The following is a 15559-nucleotide window of genomic DNA, read 5'->3' as shown; positions in this document are numbered from 1 at the left end:
TCCTAGCGACCCGCACTGGGTTTGCAAGGCTGTAAATATTTATGGAAGCCAACTGGCTCATCTTTCTTGCGCGGAGCGGCCAGTGGGTTCAAACTACCGACCTTTTGGTTAACAGCCAAATGCTTTAAGTACTAATCTAACAGAGTTCTTTCCTCCTCCCCTAAACGGGAACTAAAATGCCCCGGAACCAAAGTCCGAGGGAAGCGCTGGCTGCCGAAGGGCCGGTAGGAAGCAGCCGCCGGAAACGACCGGGAGCCCCCAACATGGCGGCCGCCTGGTGCCTTCGCTGGGGCATGAGCCGAGCCGGAGCCTGGCTGCTCCCGCCACCCGCGCGCTATCCTAGCCGGACTCTGCACAAGCAGGTAGACGGCGCCGAGTTCCAGAGCATCTACAGCCTGGACAAGCTCTACCCTGAATCCAAGGGGCTGGACACCGCCTGGAGGGTCCCGGTGAGCCGGCAGCGGGATACACGGAAGGGGCGTTTCCTGGCCTCTCCTGGGTGACGTCAGGAAGCTGCGTTCGCACAGCCGTGGCCTGCCGCAGCGGGGAAGCCTCCTGGGGGCTGGTTGCCAGAATAAGTGGGGGCCGGGGCTTGAGGAGTGGTCTTGGTGCTGGGTGTGGCTCCGGGGTCTTTTCGCGTGTGGGGAGGCCACCAGCTTTTCCTCTTTAGTTTTCCGGCCCAGGGTCCCAAATTCCTGTTCCAAAGAAAAATGTGTGCATTCCAGTCCTCCACAGTGGATAATAAGAAGGGCCAAAGCCTGCAAAGTTGTTGGCTAAAAGGAAATTTACATTGTCCATAGCCTCTAGTAACCCTAGCACACCCCAGTCAACAGGACCCAGCTTGCTGTGTGCAAGCGCTGTATTAGGCTGGGGAGCTAGAGAGCCAAGACCCACCCAATTTCACTGAACTTCCACTTGCATGACTCGTGGAGAACATTCGTTCATTCATTCAGCAGACTTCTGTTGAGAGCAGGCCGTGTACAGTGTGCTGTGGCTGGATACAGAATAGCTAACAAAAGATGTGTGTGGATCTTACCTTCTAGTGGAAGGAGACAGGCCAAAAAGAAAATAATATAGAATATGTGAGAGTGTTAAATGCTTTGGAGAAAAATCAAGCCCAGAAGGAAGTGGCCTGCTAGGGGTGGGGGTAAGCTTGCAATTTTTAAGTAGGATGGTGTGGGAGGACTCAGTGAGAAAGTGACATTGGAGTAAGAGCTTGGAGAAAACAAGGCAGCTGAGTGAGAACAGAGCAGAACCGAGGACCCCAGGGAAAGGGAACGACAAGCCCTTGTCCCCAGGAAGGAGCAGGTGGGCTGCCAGGTTTGTGGCTCCAGGTTGGCAGGGGTGGCCCTTTAGGAGTCTCTCTGATGTGTGTGCTGGGGCACCCTCCCTCCCCGGAGCCAGCCCTCTGATGGGGACCAGCACAAGCTCAGGCTGGGGCCGGGAAGGCTGGAGGGGTCAGTCCATTTCCCTGGAGGAGTGTTTTTCAGATGGTGCCTGTGGAGGCAGGGGCTATTTTATCCTTCATTCCGATAGAATTAGTTTGCTGGGGCCTGAAGATAGCAGAGCTTTGAACCAATTCTCCCCGGTTTAGTCATGGCCAACAAAGCAATACCAGAATGGACCTGAATTTGTAAACTATGGGTATACAGGAATGATAACCAGAACGAGAAAAACTGCTGGTCAGTGCTTTGCTAGAAACTCAGTCTCCCTCCTAGAAAACAAGGTCAGCATGTGCATTGCTTAGCAACCAAATCTCTTGACCTGAGAGATGAAAACAGCAGTGCCCGGCCCCAAAATGGCAGCCAACTCCACAGCTTTGAATGTGTGTTGCTTTCCACTGCCCTGGTGATAATCCAGTCTCCCACATCAGGCTCCTGAAAGGGCCCACTATGGCTCTTCTGAGTGTCCCCCTCCAAAGCTCCAACCCATGATTTTTCCTCAGTTCTGTTCCCATTTCACTGTATAGGCTGTGACCGAACCAGGAAGAGTTGGTTCAAAACGCTGGAAAATAGTAATGCCTATGTTTGCATTGGGAGCTCTGGTGGCATAGTGCCTAAGGCACTTGACTGCTAACCAGAAGTGGTTCAAACCCACCACCCACTCCTTGGAAGGAAGACTGAGCAATCTACTTCCATAGAGGTACTGCCTCGGAAACCCAAGGAGGAGTTGCTATAAGTAGGATCTGACTTGATGGCAATGAGTGGTTTTTTTTTGTTTTTTTTTTTTCCTTTTCTTTTCTTTTTTGCACTGTGGCTTTATGTAATGTCTTTTGATGCCCTGGACCAAGTAGGAGTCACCCCACAGGTTCATACGTATTTGACACCGTGAACATTACCTTACAGGATGATGCCAAGAAAGCCAACAATGACATTCCTATAGGTAAGTAATTCTGTTTCATTAAAAAGTAGTCATTGGTCCTGCCCCTCACATGGACCATGCAAAGAAAGGAATTGTCTTTGGGTACAAAAGTGGGGTCCGTGCAGCACTTCTTAGAATGAACGGCAAACGGCGCAGCCGCTCAGGGGAGTACTTTGCAGTGCATGGTGTGAACAGAGAGCCTTGATGTTCTCGTGACTCAGGACGGTCTCTACAATAGATCCACTGATCATCATTTGAAAACAGTAAGGGGCAGTAGAGTGTATGCAGGGTGCTACCGTTGGTGTCTGGCACGCGGACGTGTAGGTATCTCCACACGTGCACGTATATGTTATATATGGAAAGATACACAAAAAGCTGGACACAGTGGCTGCCTGGGCGAGTGGAGAGGCAAAGACAGGCTTGGTGGCTGGGACAGGAGTGGACGAATCTCCACAAAACCTGTCACTTTAGAATTTTGTGCCTTCCAAGCAGAAGGCCAGGCGTGACAGATGTGGCCAGTAACGAAGCAGTGGTCCTTTTAGATTCAGACAGGTTATTACTTATATAGAGAAGGGAAGAGTGGCCAAAGGTGTGGCTCCCTGTGGCCCTTGCTCAGGGTGACACTGAAACAAAGAAGCCAGTTGACCCTGACACACGTGGTGGGACGTCCTGTTACGGGGAAGCCTGTGCCACGCTGCAGCTCAGCAGTTTTGTAGCCTGCCAGCTGTGCCCCGAGGTGGGGGGGAGTGCAGAAAGCCCTGTCTCATCAGCAGCTGGGGCAAGGAGCGGTTCTTGGGACAGCCGTCTGGGGCAGCGGCAGGTGGGAAGCGGCCTGAAGCAGCTCCGCACAGGCCTCCCATGTGCTCAGGTTTTGGGAGGACAGCAAGTCGTTGTCCTCAAGACGCGGACTCAGCTACCCAGAGGGACCGAGTAGTTGAACCTGTGGGCTTGGGACCATAGTCACAGGGGACATCAAGCTCAATTGGCATAACATACTATACAAAACATTGTTCCACCTACTACTTTGGCGAGTAGCGACTGGGATCTTAAAAGCTAGCAAGCTGCCATCTAGATGCAACAACGGGTCTCTCCTCGTCACGAAGAAAGAAGAAAACCAAAATTAACGGAAACGGTCAGTCCTAGCGACTGGTACACCATCCGATCTGCAACCTATACAACTATGAGACCAGAAGAACTAGATGGTGCCCAGCTACCACTGTCATCCACTTGGAAGGGATGTAGGAGATCCTGCATAGAGAGGGAGAACAATGTGGAACAAAACTCAAAATCATTTGGAGGCAAAAAAAAAAAAGAAGAAGAAGAAGGTGGGGACCAGGTTTGCTGGTCCAATAGAGCCTGATGAAACCACTGAGACTATGGCCCCTAGCTGCCCTTCGGGTCTGGAATTGAACCCACAACTGTGGTTTCCAACCAAACAAAGTACAGGCATGTGAGTTAAACATTTACCTCAAGTAGACACACGCCCTGGAGAGAACAATCATGGGAGAGGCAAGGGCTGCTTATGCACAGGGAGACAGCTCAGGGTGCAGAAGAGGATGAAGGGATGGACACTGGGAGGAGGTAACTATGGGGAGGAAGTGGGAGGGGAGCTGCTGCATTGTAAATTTTGGTCAATGACATGATACAAGGTATATGTGAACTGCTGTATGAAAAGTGAATTTACTCTGTACATCTTCACCCAAATCCAAATAAAATTAAAAAAAAAAAAAAAAAGACATGGACTCAGCTGCCGCTCAGGCCTTGTCTGCGCGACCTGGGGGATCGTGCGAGTTGCCAGGGTATCGCGGTGGAGCCGTGTCCCCACAGTGCCATGTGGCGTGTAACCTGTTCAGACACAGAATGCAGTCGGGTTTCCTGTGACGAGGAAAAGTTGGGATCTGATGGCTGTCCCCATCGTGCCACAGTTCTCTGCCGTCCAGACCTCCTGTTCACCATCTTGTCCTGAGATTTTCCCACGACCATGCCTGCCTGCCTTTCCTCTCCGAGACCACAAGAGCTTCCCAGGAATTATGAAAAGGGCAGAAGAAACTCCATTTCACAGATTGAAAAAGAAAAAACCCTGAGACCCAGAGAAGTAGTAGGACTTGGCCAAGATCACACGGTCAGTGACTGAACCAGTGGAAGAAACTAGGGCTCCTGACGCCAGAATGGGTGCTCACTGATTCCACAGGGGTTTTGAAGCGTTGACTCTCGGCCAGGCATGGGGAGTGTGCGAGGAACACGCAGTAAACCGGCCACAGCCCTGCCCTCCTGGAGCTTATTGGGGTTCCACATCCACGTTTTGGAATAAATGTGTGTGTCCCTCAGTCTGAGCTTTTGAGGGAGTCCTTGCTTTAAAACAAACAGCAGAAAAGTAACGTGGAGGGCAGCAGGTCTAGAGACATGTATTGGACCAGAAGCAGGCAGCCTGACTTGTAATTTTACTCCCTGGCAACTGTATGAGCTGGGAAAGTCCCTTACTCTCGCCTGCTTTAGTTTTGACATGTGTGAGATATTGCCAACTTTTCTAATGTGAAAGTTATATTTGTCCATATAAAAGCCATGGAGAGATACTACGTGTAACAGGGACGGTTATGCCGAAAGTAAATGAGTAGCAGTTTACCCGTATTGCCATGGGATAATCATATTCTTGTGTTCTTCTGTTTTACAGATCGCTTGACAATATCTTATTGTCGGAGTAGTGGTCCTGGAGGGCAGAATGTTAATAAAGGTACAGGGAGCCTTGTCGTTCTCTTTCACTTTAAACCTTAGCTGGGAGACGGGTTTGAGGAGCCCCATGTTCATATTCTCGTGGAATAAAGGGAATTTTCAGCAGAAGCTTAAATTCCACCAGCTTATAATAATCCTCTTTATTCTTTGAACTGCACTCTGATTCTCAGACTTTCAGCCTGGGTTGCTGGGACTGGGATTGGCTTGTGATTCTAAACAAAGGGAAGTCACAGTGTGAGTGCTGGCAGCTCCCAGAACAGGCCTCCTTCATCCTCATGGAGCCCCTGCCCCCATCTTTGCAGAGCCCAGTAACACTGGGAGAGAAGCACTGAAGATTTGGTGGTTTTATTTTTGTCCAAAAGCGCCTCCCTATGTTCGTGGGCTCATTCCATGGCCAACTTTGTATCTCCCAGTTAACTTAGGGTAGAAAGTACAGTACGTGGTTGGATGTCTCCTCCCCCTTTGTTTCTGGATGACCAGCCACGCCCCGAGAGTCTCAGTGGCTGGTGGTCTCTCCCTGTCATCCGCAGTGAATTCCAAGGCTGAAGTCAGGTTCCACTTGGCAACTGCCGACTGGATCGCGGAACCCGTGCGGCAGAAGATAGCCATCACGGTAACCAGGGTCCCCTTCCCTCTAATCCCTCCGTGGCTTTCACCTTAACTCCGTAGGACTCGGGCTTTTCCTTTATTCTCTGCAGCATAAGAACAAGATCAACAGAGAAGGAGAGTTGATACTCACCTCTGAGTGTAGCCGCTATCAGTTCCGGAATCTGGCCAATTGCCTGCAGAAAATTCGAGACATGATCACTGAAGCCAGCCAGGTCCCCAAAGAGCCAGCTAAAGAAGATGCTGTACTTTGGAGGAGGAGGTACCAGAAAAGGCCCCAAACCAAAACCAAACCAAACTCCCTGCCATTGAGCCGATTCCGAGTCATACTGACCCTCATTGGGTTTCCAAGGCAGTAAATCTTTACAGAAGCAGAATGCCCTATCTTTCTTCCGCAGAGCACCTTATGAGCTCAAACCACCAACCTTTTGGTTAGCAGCCAAATGCCTTACCCAGTACATCACCAGAGCTCCTTAGAAAAGGCCCTAGGTTTCTGTAAACTGCCCCCTATGGATGGGCGGCTGGCTGCACAGGTAATAGAGGAGGCAGGGTAAAGTCCCAGACCTCCCAGCAGACAGGTGGAAAAGCTCCAGGAAGAGGGGGAGACTCGAATCTGGAACAAACGAGGTCCAGGAGCCAGCACCTACTGATCTGGTGTTCTGCTTCCCACAGGGCTCCTGGCATCCCCCCATTTTGAAAAGCACTGATTGGGTATCTGGGCCTAATTGTGGGCTTTTGTTTTCAGGATAGAAAACATGAATCGGGAAAGGCTGAGACAAAAGAGAATAAATTCTGCCATCAAGACAAGCCGAAGGGTGGATATGGACTGAGATCACCCCTGCAGCCAGCAAAGACCACTTCAGGGCGGCAGCAGCTGAGGGTCCTTCAACACCACAAAGAGACTTCTTTCTTTCTTTTTGTCAATACTTGTCTTTAATATTGGAGCTACCACGAGGATATCCATTCAGAATGAAGGTTGCAGGGACTGGTTGTAAAGGTCCTTATAGGCAATCATCATATTGTCAGACCTTGATTATACATTTAATGTATTAGCTGCAATAAAATTTTAATAAACTTTAGTAGGCTTTCTTTCTCATTCAGAATTCCTGCCTTTCTCTCAGTTGAAATGTGCCTGACAATGATTCACTCAGTTCTGACTATATGCCACAGTACAAGGGAAACAGGAACGCGTTCTGGTGGCTGTCCTCAGGGAGCATACAGTCGGGTGGAAGGGCTGAGTGGTGAGTGGACATTTGAGCTGGATCATAACAAGTAAAGAGGGGAGCGAGACATGCCACCTGAAGGACAATATGAATAACGGAGACAGGAAAGAGGCTGGGGTCGGGACGGTGATGAGGAAGCCAGAAGTTCTGAATGGTGTATTGTACAGAGGCATTGTGGGAGATTAGGCCGAGAGGAAGATGGAGGCTCAATGTGGAGCACTCTAATTCCAGGTAAGGAGTTTAGATTTATAAAATGCCGGTGAACAGGGAGCCACCGAGCATCTTGCACGAGGGCGGCATGCTGTGTGTAGGGAGCTGTATTGGACAGTGGGTTCTTGGAGGCAGGAAAAGAGCCTGGAATTGAGGAGTGATATTTGCAACAGTGTGGGCAGGGAAAGTGCACCCAGGCTACGTGATAGTCACAGATGACTCGTGTGTATTTGCCATTATTTTGATCAAGTTGACTTGTTGGACAAATGCTGTAACGTGATGATCAGATGCAGGGTGGTGAACTGCAGTACATTCAGTTCACGTCAGCAGGGACCTCATCGTTCATGGAAGAACATTGATAAATGACTTTTTACAAAATAGCAAAAGATCTGGAAAATGTGGACCCTGCCCTCCAGGGACTTAGGGCTTATTGGGGGCCTGAGGCTTACATGCAAGGAAGTGTGACCTTCATTGCTTCATTAATACAGCTGCCAGGCACTGGGTGAGGTGGTAGAGCATCTACAGTGAACAAAACAAAAGACCTTTCTTCCGGGGAGTTAACGTGCCAGTTGCAGGGAGAATAATCGGTCAGATGATGCTAAAAGCTGACGAGCCGTGAAGTCCTGTTACAGTAACAGCACTTAAATGTGGCAAATGGCATAAGAAAGACCTACATAACTTGTGGGAGTGAGAGGAGCAACTAGTTCCAGTGGGAGGCTCAGAGACGATGGACTTGAGGAGGTGGCATTTGAGATGGGCCTGAAGAAGGGGAGGAGCTGGCCATGGACAAGGTCAGGGCAAGTCTTTGGAGCTCCATTGTGGGCTAAGGGCAAGGCTAGGAAAGTGTGGGCAAAGCCAGGGGCAGTGTACTAGAGTGATAGGACGGCCTTTGAAGCCATCCCCCAAAAGCAGGGGGACCGTGACAAATGACTTCTCTGAACCTTAAATTCCCCATCTGTAAACTAGAGATGACGTAACTAGTCCCTACCTCATAGGGGTGATTAATGGCATGTACCAAGAGCTCAGGGAAAATCGTTGTTGTTAGACATCATCAAGTCGGCTCCCACTCACAGCGACCCTGCATACAATGAAGTGACCCTGTGTACAATGAAGCACTGCCCAGTCCCCACCATCCTCATAACCCTCACTCTGCTTGCGCTCATCATTGTAGCCCCTATATTGATCCATCTCGTTGGGTCTCCCCTTTTCCACTGCCCCTCTACTTTACCAAACATGATACCCTTCTCCAGGGACTGGTCCCTTCTGACAACGCGACCAAAGTACATGAAAAGACGTCGGACCATTCTCGCTTCCATGGAGCATTCTGGCATTCTAAGGAGCATTTCCAGGGAAAGGTAACCATCATTAATAGCCCAGTTTGGCTGGAACCTAGGGAACAAGGAGCTAAAGAAGATGAGTTTGCCATGGTGAATGGGGTCCAAGCTAAGACATTTAGACTTTACTCCCAGAGGATGCCAGGGAAGATTAACGTGGCCAAAGCTGAACAAGGAACGCCTGCAGGGAAGGGGCACAGGTTGCAGAATGACCCAAGCGAGCTGGCAGGGACCCAGTGGCAAAAGGAATGGAGAGAAAACAGCAGATGAAATAGACCTTATGGGCATACGATCGGCCAGGGCAGGGTGGGAGCAGGTGTGTGGCAAGGGGTGATGTCTGAGGGGATGCCTGGATGGTGAGTGTGGTTTTGTCTGTTAGGAGTTGACGCTGGGGCATGAGGAGAAATGTCCAGGTAACCATGACAGGAGAAGGGATGGAACCTTAGAGCTCAGGAATGAAGTTGGATCTGGGAGATCCAGGACAGAGGCGGACAGGTGAAGTGGGAGCAGTTGAGGAGGGAGGCAAGACAAGCTGGGAGTGGGGGCGGACATGAAGCCTGGTGAGAAGGTGGTGGTGGGTGGGAGAACAGAGAAGGAATGGTCCTGGGTGGGGTAAATTCAGCGTAGGGGTCGGCATCCCCCTAGTTCACCCCGCGTGCATAGTGTGGGACCCGTGAGGCCCTCAGCAAACACCGATAACATGTAAAGTGGTCTGGAAAAACATTCAAGACACGGGGAGGACACAGATAAAGAGAAACGAAACAGTCTGGTGCGGATAGAACAGAGCACAGAGGCAGGACCCATCCTTAAAAACAAAAGACGAGGGCAAAATAATGATCATAGGTGAATCTCATAGGGTCAGTGTTGTGCAAAGGAAGCCAGGCTTTACAACGGAGTATGAATCCATTTATATAAAGTTCAGTACCCGTCTGCGTCCTCGGCTCCGCGGCCCGCAGACAGCGCCAGCTCACGGAACGTACGCCTATCCAGGCGTTCTTTGGAAGACAGGGAGGTTGGACCGTCTGCAACAGCCTATTACAGGAAGAGACGCCACAGCGCTACGCTGCCAGCCCCAGTGGCCTAATGGATAAGGCACTGGCCTCCTAAGCCAGGGATTGTGGGTTCGAGTCCCACCTGGGGTAGCTTTTTGGCCCGCCCCTTCCGGAGCAGCCAAACTTTGCTAGCGTTCCGATGGTCCAACCCTAAGTCCGTAATCGGCCCGATCTGCCCCGATCGTCCAAACTCCTGTTCCCTGCTTTGAACTTTCGGGGAGGGCCTGAGGCGGCCTTGACTGAGCTGGACTGTCGCCGCCAAGGCAACCCAATCTTTTGGACAAGTCGAAGACCCGGAGTGGGGGACAGGACTCACACCAAACTGCCCGCCCTCGCCCAGCTGGCGGGGAAGCCGGGAGCACGAGGGACCACAGTCGGCGCCCGCTCTGGAGCACCCCGAGACGGGGATAAAAGATTAGCGGAAACCTACCAAGTGCGCGGGAAAAGAAGGCAGGCGGGATGGTGGCGAGTTGGCGGGGACAGTGCATTGCGGGGGCCAGGAGCAAACACAGAATCGGGAAAACGTGGAGCGGCGCCGGGCCTGCGCATTACGGCACCAAAAACGTCCCTCCACAAGTCCACCCCAGGTGGGACTCGAACCCACAATCCCTGGCTTAGGAGGCCAGTGCCTTATCCATTAGGCCACTGGGGCGCGACCAGACGTCAGTTTCACGAGATCCGTGGTACAGTGCGCCAAGCCTCACGTGCTGGAACACCTGGTCCAGTGATGCCTGCCGGGTGCCCGGCGGATCCTGGGACTGCGGATCCGGGACTAGGCTGACAAGCGGAAGCCTCGCCATCCAGCACCGTGTCAGAACAGGCTGCGCAAAAAGCTGGCGTTCCAGGCCAGGTGACTGGGAAGTTACCGGTTCGGGCAAAAGGGCGCCCAGTTAGGGGGCGGCCGAGAGGCCTGTTGGTGGTTTCATGGAGCCCAGCGAGTGAGAAAGGAGCCCGCAAGGAAAAACACGGCCGGGTTGCTGCGGAATGGTATGGGGCACCTGCACAAAAGGATACTACCACCAAAGGACGCGAACCCTCAACTGTCTGATGTCAAGTCGTACGCCTTATTCGTTAAGCCACAGTCATATAAACTACCTCCGAATCACAGCTTCACACAAGTGCCGCCCCTGGGGGTGGCGCGCAGGCGACTCGGCGGTCGGAGGGAGGAGGAAACCTGGTGCGCGCGTTGCGCTGCAGATAGCGTCATAGGCGCGGGGAAAGCTGGAGCCCGAGGTGGCTTCCCTGAGGCCCACGTTAGCACTGGTGAGTTCCTCGATCACCAAATAGTTGTTCCGATGGCTGCCTTCTCTCGAGGAGACCGCGTGGCCTAATGGATAAGGCGTCTGACTTCGGATCAGAAGATTGAGGGTTCGAGTCCCTTCGTGGTCGGGAAATGTTTTAATTCTCCCGAAGAGTGTAACATAATTGGACCTGCTACCGAATCCTGGCTCCTGTCCTTGTTTTAGACATGGCATGGCATCCGGATCCCCTCCGCGCGACTGGTTTCAGGTTCTGGAACTGGAGAGAGCGGCGCACGACTCCAGTCGGGTTTCGCGGCTGAACCCTTGCGGAGGTCTCTAAAAGGAACTTGTTGGCACCTGGTGTCGTAATACAGACCCGTAGCACTACATTCAAGGGGTGTATGATCGTGTGCCACCTGAGGAATCTTTTGGTAGCCTGATGGATAAGGAACTGGCTTTCCAGTGAAGGCTATGCGGGTTCGAGTCCCATCTTCTCTTCTCTTTTGTAGTTTAGTACACCGATTATAAGTTTTTTTTAAAAAAATAACACTCTGGTTGTACATATATTCTTTTTGTTTAATAGCTTTCTCTACACTTTTTCGATGTCTGGATTGCAATTAATTTACCGTTTCTTCTTGATGAAGCCTGACTGCACTTTGAAAGGTTAACGGATACTAGGGCAAGTGGAACCTCATTTCTTGTTGCCTTTCTCAAAATTGGTGCCAGACAGAAGAACCAGCTCAACATTCACACTTCCACCTCGTGAAATGTGAGCCCATCACTGCAAAGTTAAAAAGCAGAAAAAAATCCATTCCTGCTTTAGAAGTCGGGATAACGTAAGCCTGGGGCCGAGGTTGTGATAGGAGGCGGGGCTTCTGGCGAACTGGTAACGTTTTCTTTCTGAACAGCTGGGTGCCCTTCGTGAAGATCCAGGGATTTATGGTTTGTGCACTGTCCTGCGTATGCATATTACTGTATATTACCCTTTAATCAAATATTTATTTTAAAATGTACCATTCAGCCCAAAGATGTATTGATTGGTTACGCGAATGTCACAGTTCTTAGGGCATATCCCTGGCTCCTAGATTAAATACTTCACATTGTGTGTAAGATTTTGGGACCACATCAGTGAGTTTGATTTTTTTGGTCTACTTGGGGAGCTTTGGTGGCATAGTGTCTAAAGCAGTTGTCTGCTAAGCAGAGGGCTGGTGGTTCAAACCCACCAGCCACTCCTTGGAAGGCAGATCCGGCCATCTACTTCTGTACAGATACTGCCTCTGAAACCCCCCAGGGGTCTTCACTGTGAGTTGAATCCACTTGATGGCAGTGAGGTTTTTGTTTGTTTTGGTATTTACTTGGAGAGAGCCCAGCATTCTTCCTGTTCTCTCTAGCCCTGTCACCACGTTTTACAGATGCTGTTTAAGGTATCCCTGGCTTCCGTGCTCTGACACACGGCTGCAGTATCTCCTTAGGCTAGACCACTAGCGAGAGTGCTTCTTTTCTGGGCTTCACCTTCACTTTTCCCAGAAGCCATCCCGCATCTGTGGAGCTTACATTTAGTGAGAGAACAGTAAACAAGTAAACTTAATAAAAAAAGGATGAGAGGGACTCTTAGCTGAGTCATCAGAGAAAGCCTCTGCGTTAGTGTTTTGCTTTAAAAAACTCTCCCATCTGAATATTATATATAAATTCACCTATAATTTTTCTTGTTCATTGTGGGTTAGTTGGTTGGGTTTTGATAAAATTTAAATCTGAAACTGGAATAGATTTATTTTAGTGGAAATGATCTGTTTTTACTGTTTTTTAAATATTTGAACACTTCTCACCAGTGCCTTTCCTGTGATTTGAAATGCTAAGTTTGTAACTAATTAGATGCATATAGTCCATACATGCTCTGGACTCTTTCCCAGCATTCTAGTCTGTTCTATTGATCTAATTAGGTTTAGCTTTCTACGATGCTTCATAGATGACAGTACTAACTCATTTCCCAATGTATTAATTTTTTTCAGTTTTTTCTTGACTATTCTTTTTACCCATCTTCTGATTGTTCTTCAACAGGATGTATTTTGTAATAAATTTTTCTTCCTTTTAATATCATTAATTTGATAATGTTTTGGTGTGAAATGTTCATATTATTTTTATTTTGCAAGCATTCTTTAACTACAGATTTGATTTCCTGAACTAGTTACTCAAAAAAGACTGGAGAAATGCCTTTTTCTCCCCCTTCAATTGCCAGTAAGGAGACGGTACCTTCAATGCATCTGACTTAGCCTTCACTTTTAGCCACTTTGAATCTTTTTTCTTGTTTTAAAAGATGGATGGGTTACTGTTGGACTCTGGGTTGACCCAGCTTGAATTTTTGCGTTCTGAAAAGGGCATTTGCCCATTCATAATCCTCATGATGTTTGGTTCCATGTTTATGCCATTTTTGTTTTCACTTATTTCTCTTTATCTTGCTGTTTAGGTTTTTTGTTTGTTTTCCTCCCTAGTGATTTGCAAAGAACAATCCTATTTAATTAGTGATTAATTTTATTTTTTTAATGTAAAATTAATGTATGCTGTTGTTGTTATGTGCTGTCCAGTCGGACCCGACTCATAGTGACCCGACTCATAGTGACCCCTCCTTGGGTTTCTGAGGCAGTATCACTACGGAAGTAGATTGCCCCATCTTCCTTCTGAGGAGTGGCTAGTGGGTTTGAACTGCCAGCCTTCTGGTTAGCAGTCAAGTGCTTTAGCCACTATGCAACCAGAGCTCCAACAATGTAAAACTGTCACAGGCCAGGAGGGTAGAAGATTTACGAGGTGCCTCCAGTCCCTTCCAGGTGCTTTGTCGGAACCCGTCTGCAGCTGTTCACTATTGTTTCTTAAATCTTCTACAGGTTCTCCCTCAAATGCTAGGACCCCCCCCCCCTTCATGCTACAGCACTTTCACAGGACTCACGTTGCTTCTTTCCTTGAACAGTGAGTTCTAACCACACTCCAAAAGCAGACAGAGTGTATTTTTCTTAGATTCCTTCTTCATTTTTTCTCTTGGAAATTGTCTGAATCCTCACCCATCTTCAGCTGCATAGCTGGTGCCAGTTCAATGATTCAGCATGGGGGAGGGGGGGAGTGGTACCATTTTCTGTCTTCTGGCCCAGCTACCGTGGAACCTCTCGGATGACAGGAGGAGTAAAGCACCATGAGAGGAATGCACCCTGCTCTACCACATCCCACCTTCCACTGAAGCCCTGGCCTCACCATCAGGGTGCCCAGCTCTCCTCAGCTCCCACCCTCTGAGGTGGCCGCTTTCTTGAGCATCATGAGCCAAGCTGCATTGCTCCAGTGAAGTCCACCTGCATGTTCGGCAAAAATGCCCGTTTCAGGCCTGTGCATGCTGCCCTTTCTGTGGGATTTAAACCCAGTGAAGTAGGATGCCTCTACTTTGATCACTTTCTTACCTACCAGCTTCCTAGCTTCTCCCATCTAATTCTCCTGAACAATCCTGATGTTTGTGAATGCCCATGACAGCAACTGAAGTCAGAAATTAACTGGTCAAGGGATGAAGTGGTAAGCTATCAGGGCCTCTGACTTCAAGGGCAAAAGAACTCTTTCCATCAACTCCCCTTAGGTTTTTTTTCTTCCCCATCTTCCCTTACACCCCATTTTCCTGGCATTGGTCCATTCTTCGAACCAGTCTAACAGGATTTTAAAAATCAACCGGTGGAGTTAAAACTGTTTTCCATATTGAAACACAAAGCTATAATGGGTCTTGACCTTGTAAGAGTTTCCTTTTAAAGCAGTTTAATGTTCAGAAGCTGGAGCACAGAAAAAGTGAACCCCCTGCTGCAACTCACCAGGCTGCTGTTACACTCGCCACTTGGACCATCTGCTCTTATGACTAAGGAACAAAAGAACGGAGCACTCCCCAGGCCAGCAGTTTGAAAGCAAAGAGGAAGTTCAAGGGAGTCAGTAGCTGAGTAGGGCTCTCTCTGCCACTGAACTACACTGTGCTAAGTGTTAGGACAACTCAGCTGCCCTAGGGGCTCAGTAACGGGCTCCTGTACATCCTGATCACACACAACTGGACCAGCACCCACCTTTAGGCCCACCTTGCCATTCAACAAGGAGCCCTGCTGGCACCGTGGTTAAGCTCTTGGCTGCTAATCACCAAGCTGGCAGTTTGGACCCAGCAGCTGCTCTGTGGGAGAAAGCTGTGGCAGTCTGCTTCTGTAAAGATTATAGCCTTGGAAACCCTATGGAGCAGTTCTACTCTGTCCTATAGGGTTACTTAGAATTGACAGCGACTGTTCTGTTTGTTTTCGGTTCCGTTTAACAGGAAGGCCATTTCCAATGCAATCACCTGGGAGGAGCGGTGTAACCATCACGATTGTAAAGAAAAAGCAGACATGAACAGCGCTACATAATTATTCTTGTTTTTAATGTTCAGAGTTTGTCATACAAGGGCCAGAGCTTCCTCTCAGACTCCATTTTATAAACTTTCAATTGGCTGATGTGGCCAGTAGGGATACTTGGTGTTGTCTAATTTGGTTTCAGGGAAGGCTTCATTCAGGTCATCGATGGTCATCTGATCAAACGGAATGATGTTCCTCAACTTCTCCAGCTGCAAAGAGGGAGACGGGCTCAGTGAGGGTGAACGGCCGCAGACTGAGTACCCGAGGCCGGCCCCTGCCACCAGGTGAGAGGAAAACCTACGAGGCAGGCAAAGCCATGGCTCACACTTACCTGTCTCTCATACTCCTCAATCCTGGTCTTCGAGAGAGACAAAAACTCAGCACAACTCTTCACCTTTAAGAGAACGG

The 15559-nt window shown here is 49.5% G+C and overlaps 2 protein-coding genes and 3 non-coding genes across 5 annotated transcripts in view; 3 read left to right on the top strand and 2 right to left on the bottom strand.

Annotated features, from left to right (window-relative positions):
• The first annotated feature begins 263 nt into the window (after positions 1 to 263).
• Positions 264 to 6527, top strand: MRPL58 (mitochondrial ribosomal protein L58). Its single transcript, XM_007959668.1, has 6 exons — positions 264 to 449; positions 2346 to 2382; positions 5033 to 5092; positions 5622 to 5704; positions 5790 to 5959; positions 6443 to 6527. The coding sequence occupies exons 1-6, from the start codon at positions 264 to 266 to the stop codon at positions 6525 to 6527; spliced, it is 621 nt and encodes a 206-aa protein (XP_007957859.1).
• Positions 6528 to 9533: 3006 nt separating this feature from the next.
• TRNAR-CCU lies at positions 9534 to 9606 on the top strand. Its single transcript has one exon. It is a non-coding gene; the product is annotated as a tRNA-Arg (tRNA).
• Positions 9607 to 10095: 489 nt separating this feature from the next.
• Positions 10096 to 10168, bottom strand: TRNAR-CCU. The gene has a single exon. It is a non-coding gene; the product is annotated as a tRNA-Arg (tRNA).
• Positions 10169 to 10832: 664 nt separating this feature from the next.
• TRNAR-UCG lies at positions 10833 to 10905 on the top strand. Its single transcript has one exon. It is a non-coding gene; the product is annotated as a tRNA-Arg (tRNA).
• Positions 10906 to 15228: 4323 nt separating this feature from the next.
• ATP5PD (ATP synthase peripheral stalk subunit d) overlaps positions 15229 to 15559 on the bottom strand; it is a 4368-nt gene continuing 4037 nt past the window's right edge. The window contains exons 4-5 of the mRNA XM_007959666.2: positions 15483 to 15545; positions 15229 to 15360 (exon numbers count right to left, since the gene is read on the bottom strand). Coding sequence (XP_007957857.1) covers positions 15229 to 15360; positions 15483 to 15545 — 195 coding nt within the window. The remainder of the gene's footprint in view (positions 15361 to 15482; positions 15546 to 15559) is intronic.

Source organism: Orycteropus afer, unplaced genomic scaffold (genome assembly GCF_000298275.1).
Source record: "Orycteropus afer afer isolate SDZICR_OR568_19922 unplaced genomic scaffold, OryAfe1.0 scaffold00018, whole genome shotgun sequence".
Lineage (NCBI taxonomy): Eukaryota > Metazoa > Chordata > Mammalia > Tubulidentata > Orycteropodidae > Orycteropus > Orycteropus afer.
Note: the sequence above shows the minus strand (reverse complement) of the source record. Positions and strands in the feature narration are given on the sequence as shown.

Coding starts and splice junctions, on each gene's coding strand:
- MRPL58 (XM_007959668.1), top strand. CDS start 264: ATGGCGGCCGCCTGGTGCCTTCGCTGGGGCATGAGCCGAGCCGGAGCC. Junction 450..2,345: donor ACACCGCCTGGAGGGTCCCG/GTGAGCCGGCAG, acceptor ATTACCTTACAG/GATGATGCCAAGAAAGCCAA. Junction 5,705..5,789: donor GGCAGAAGATAGCCATCACG/GTAACCAGGGTC, acceptor TATTCTCTGCAG/CATAAGAACAAGATCAACAG.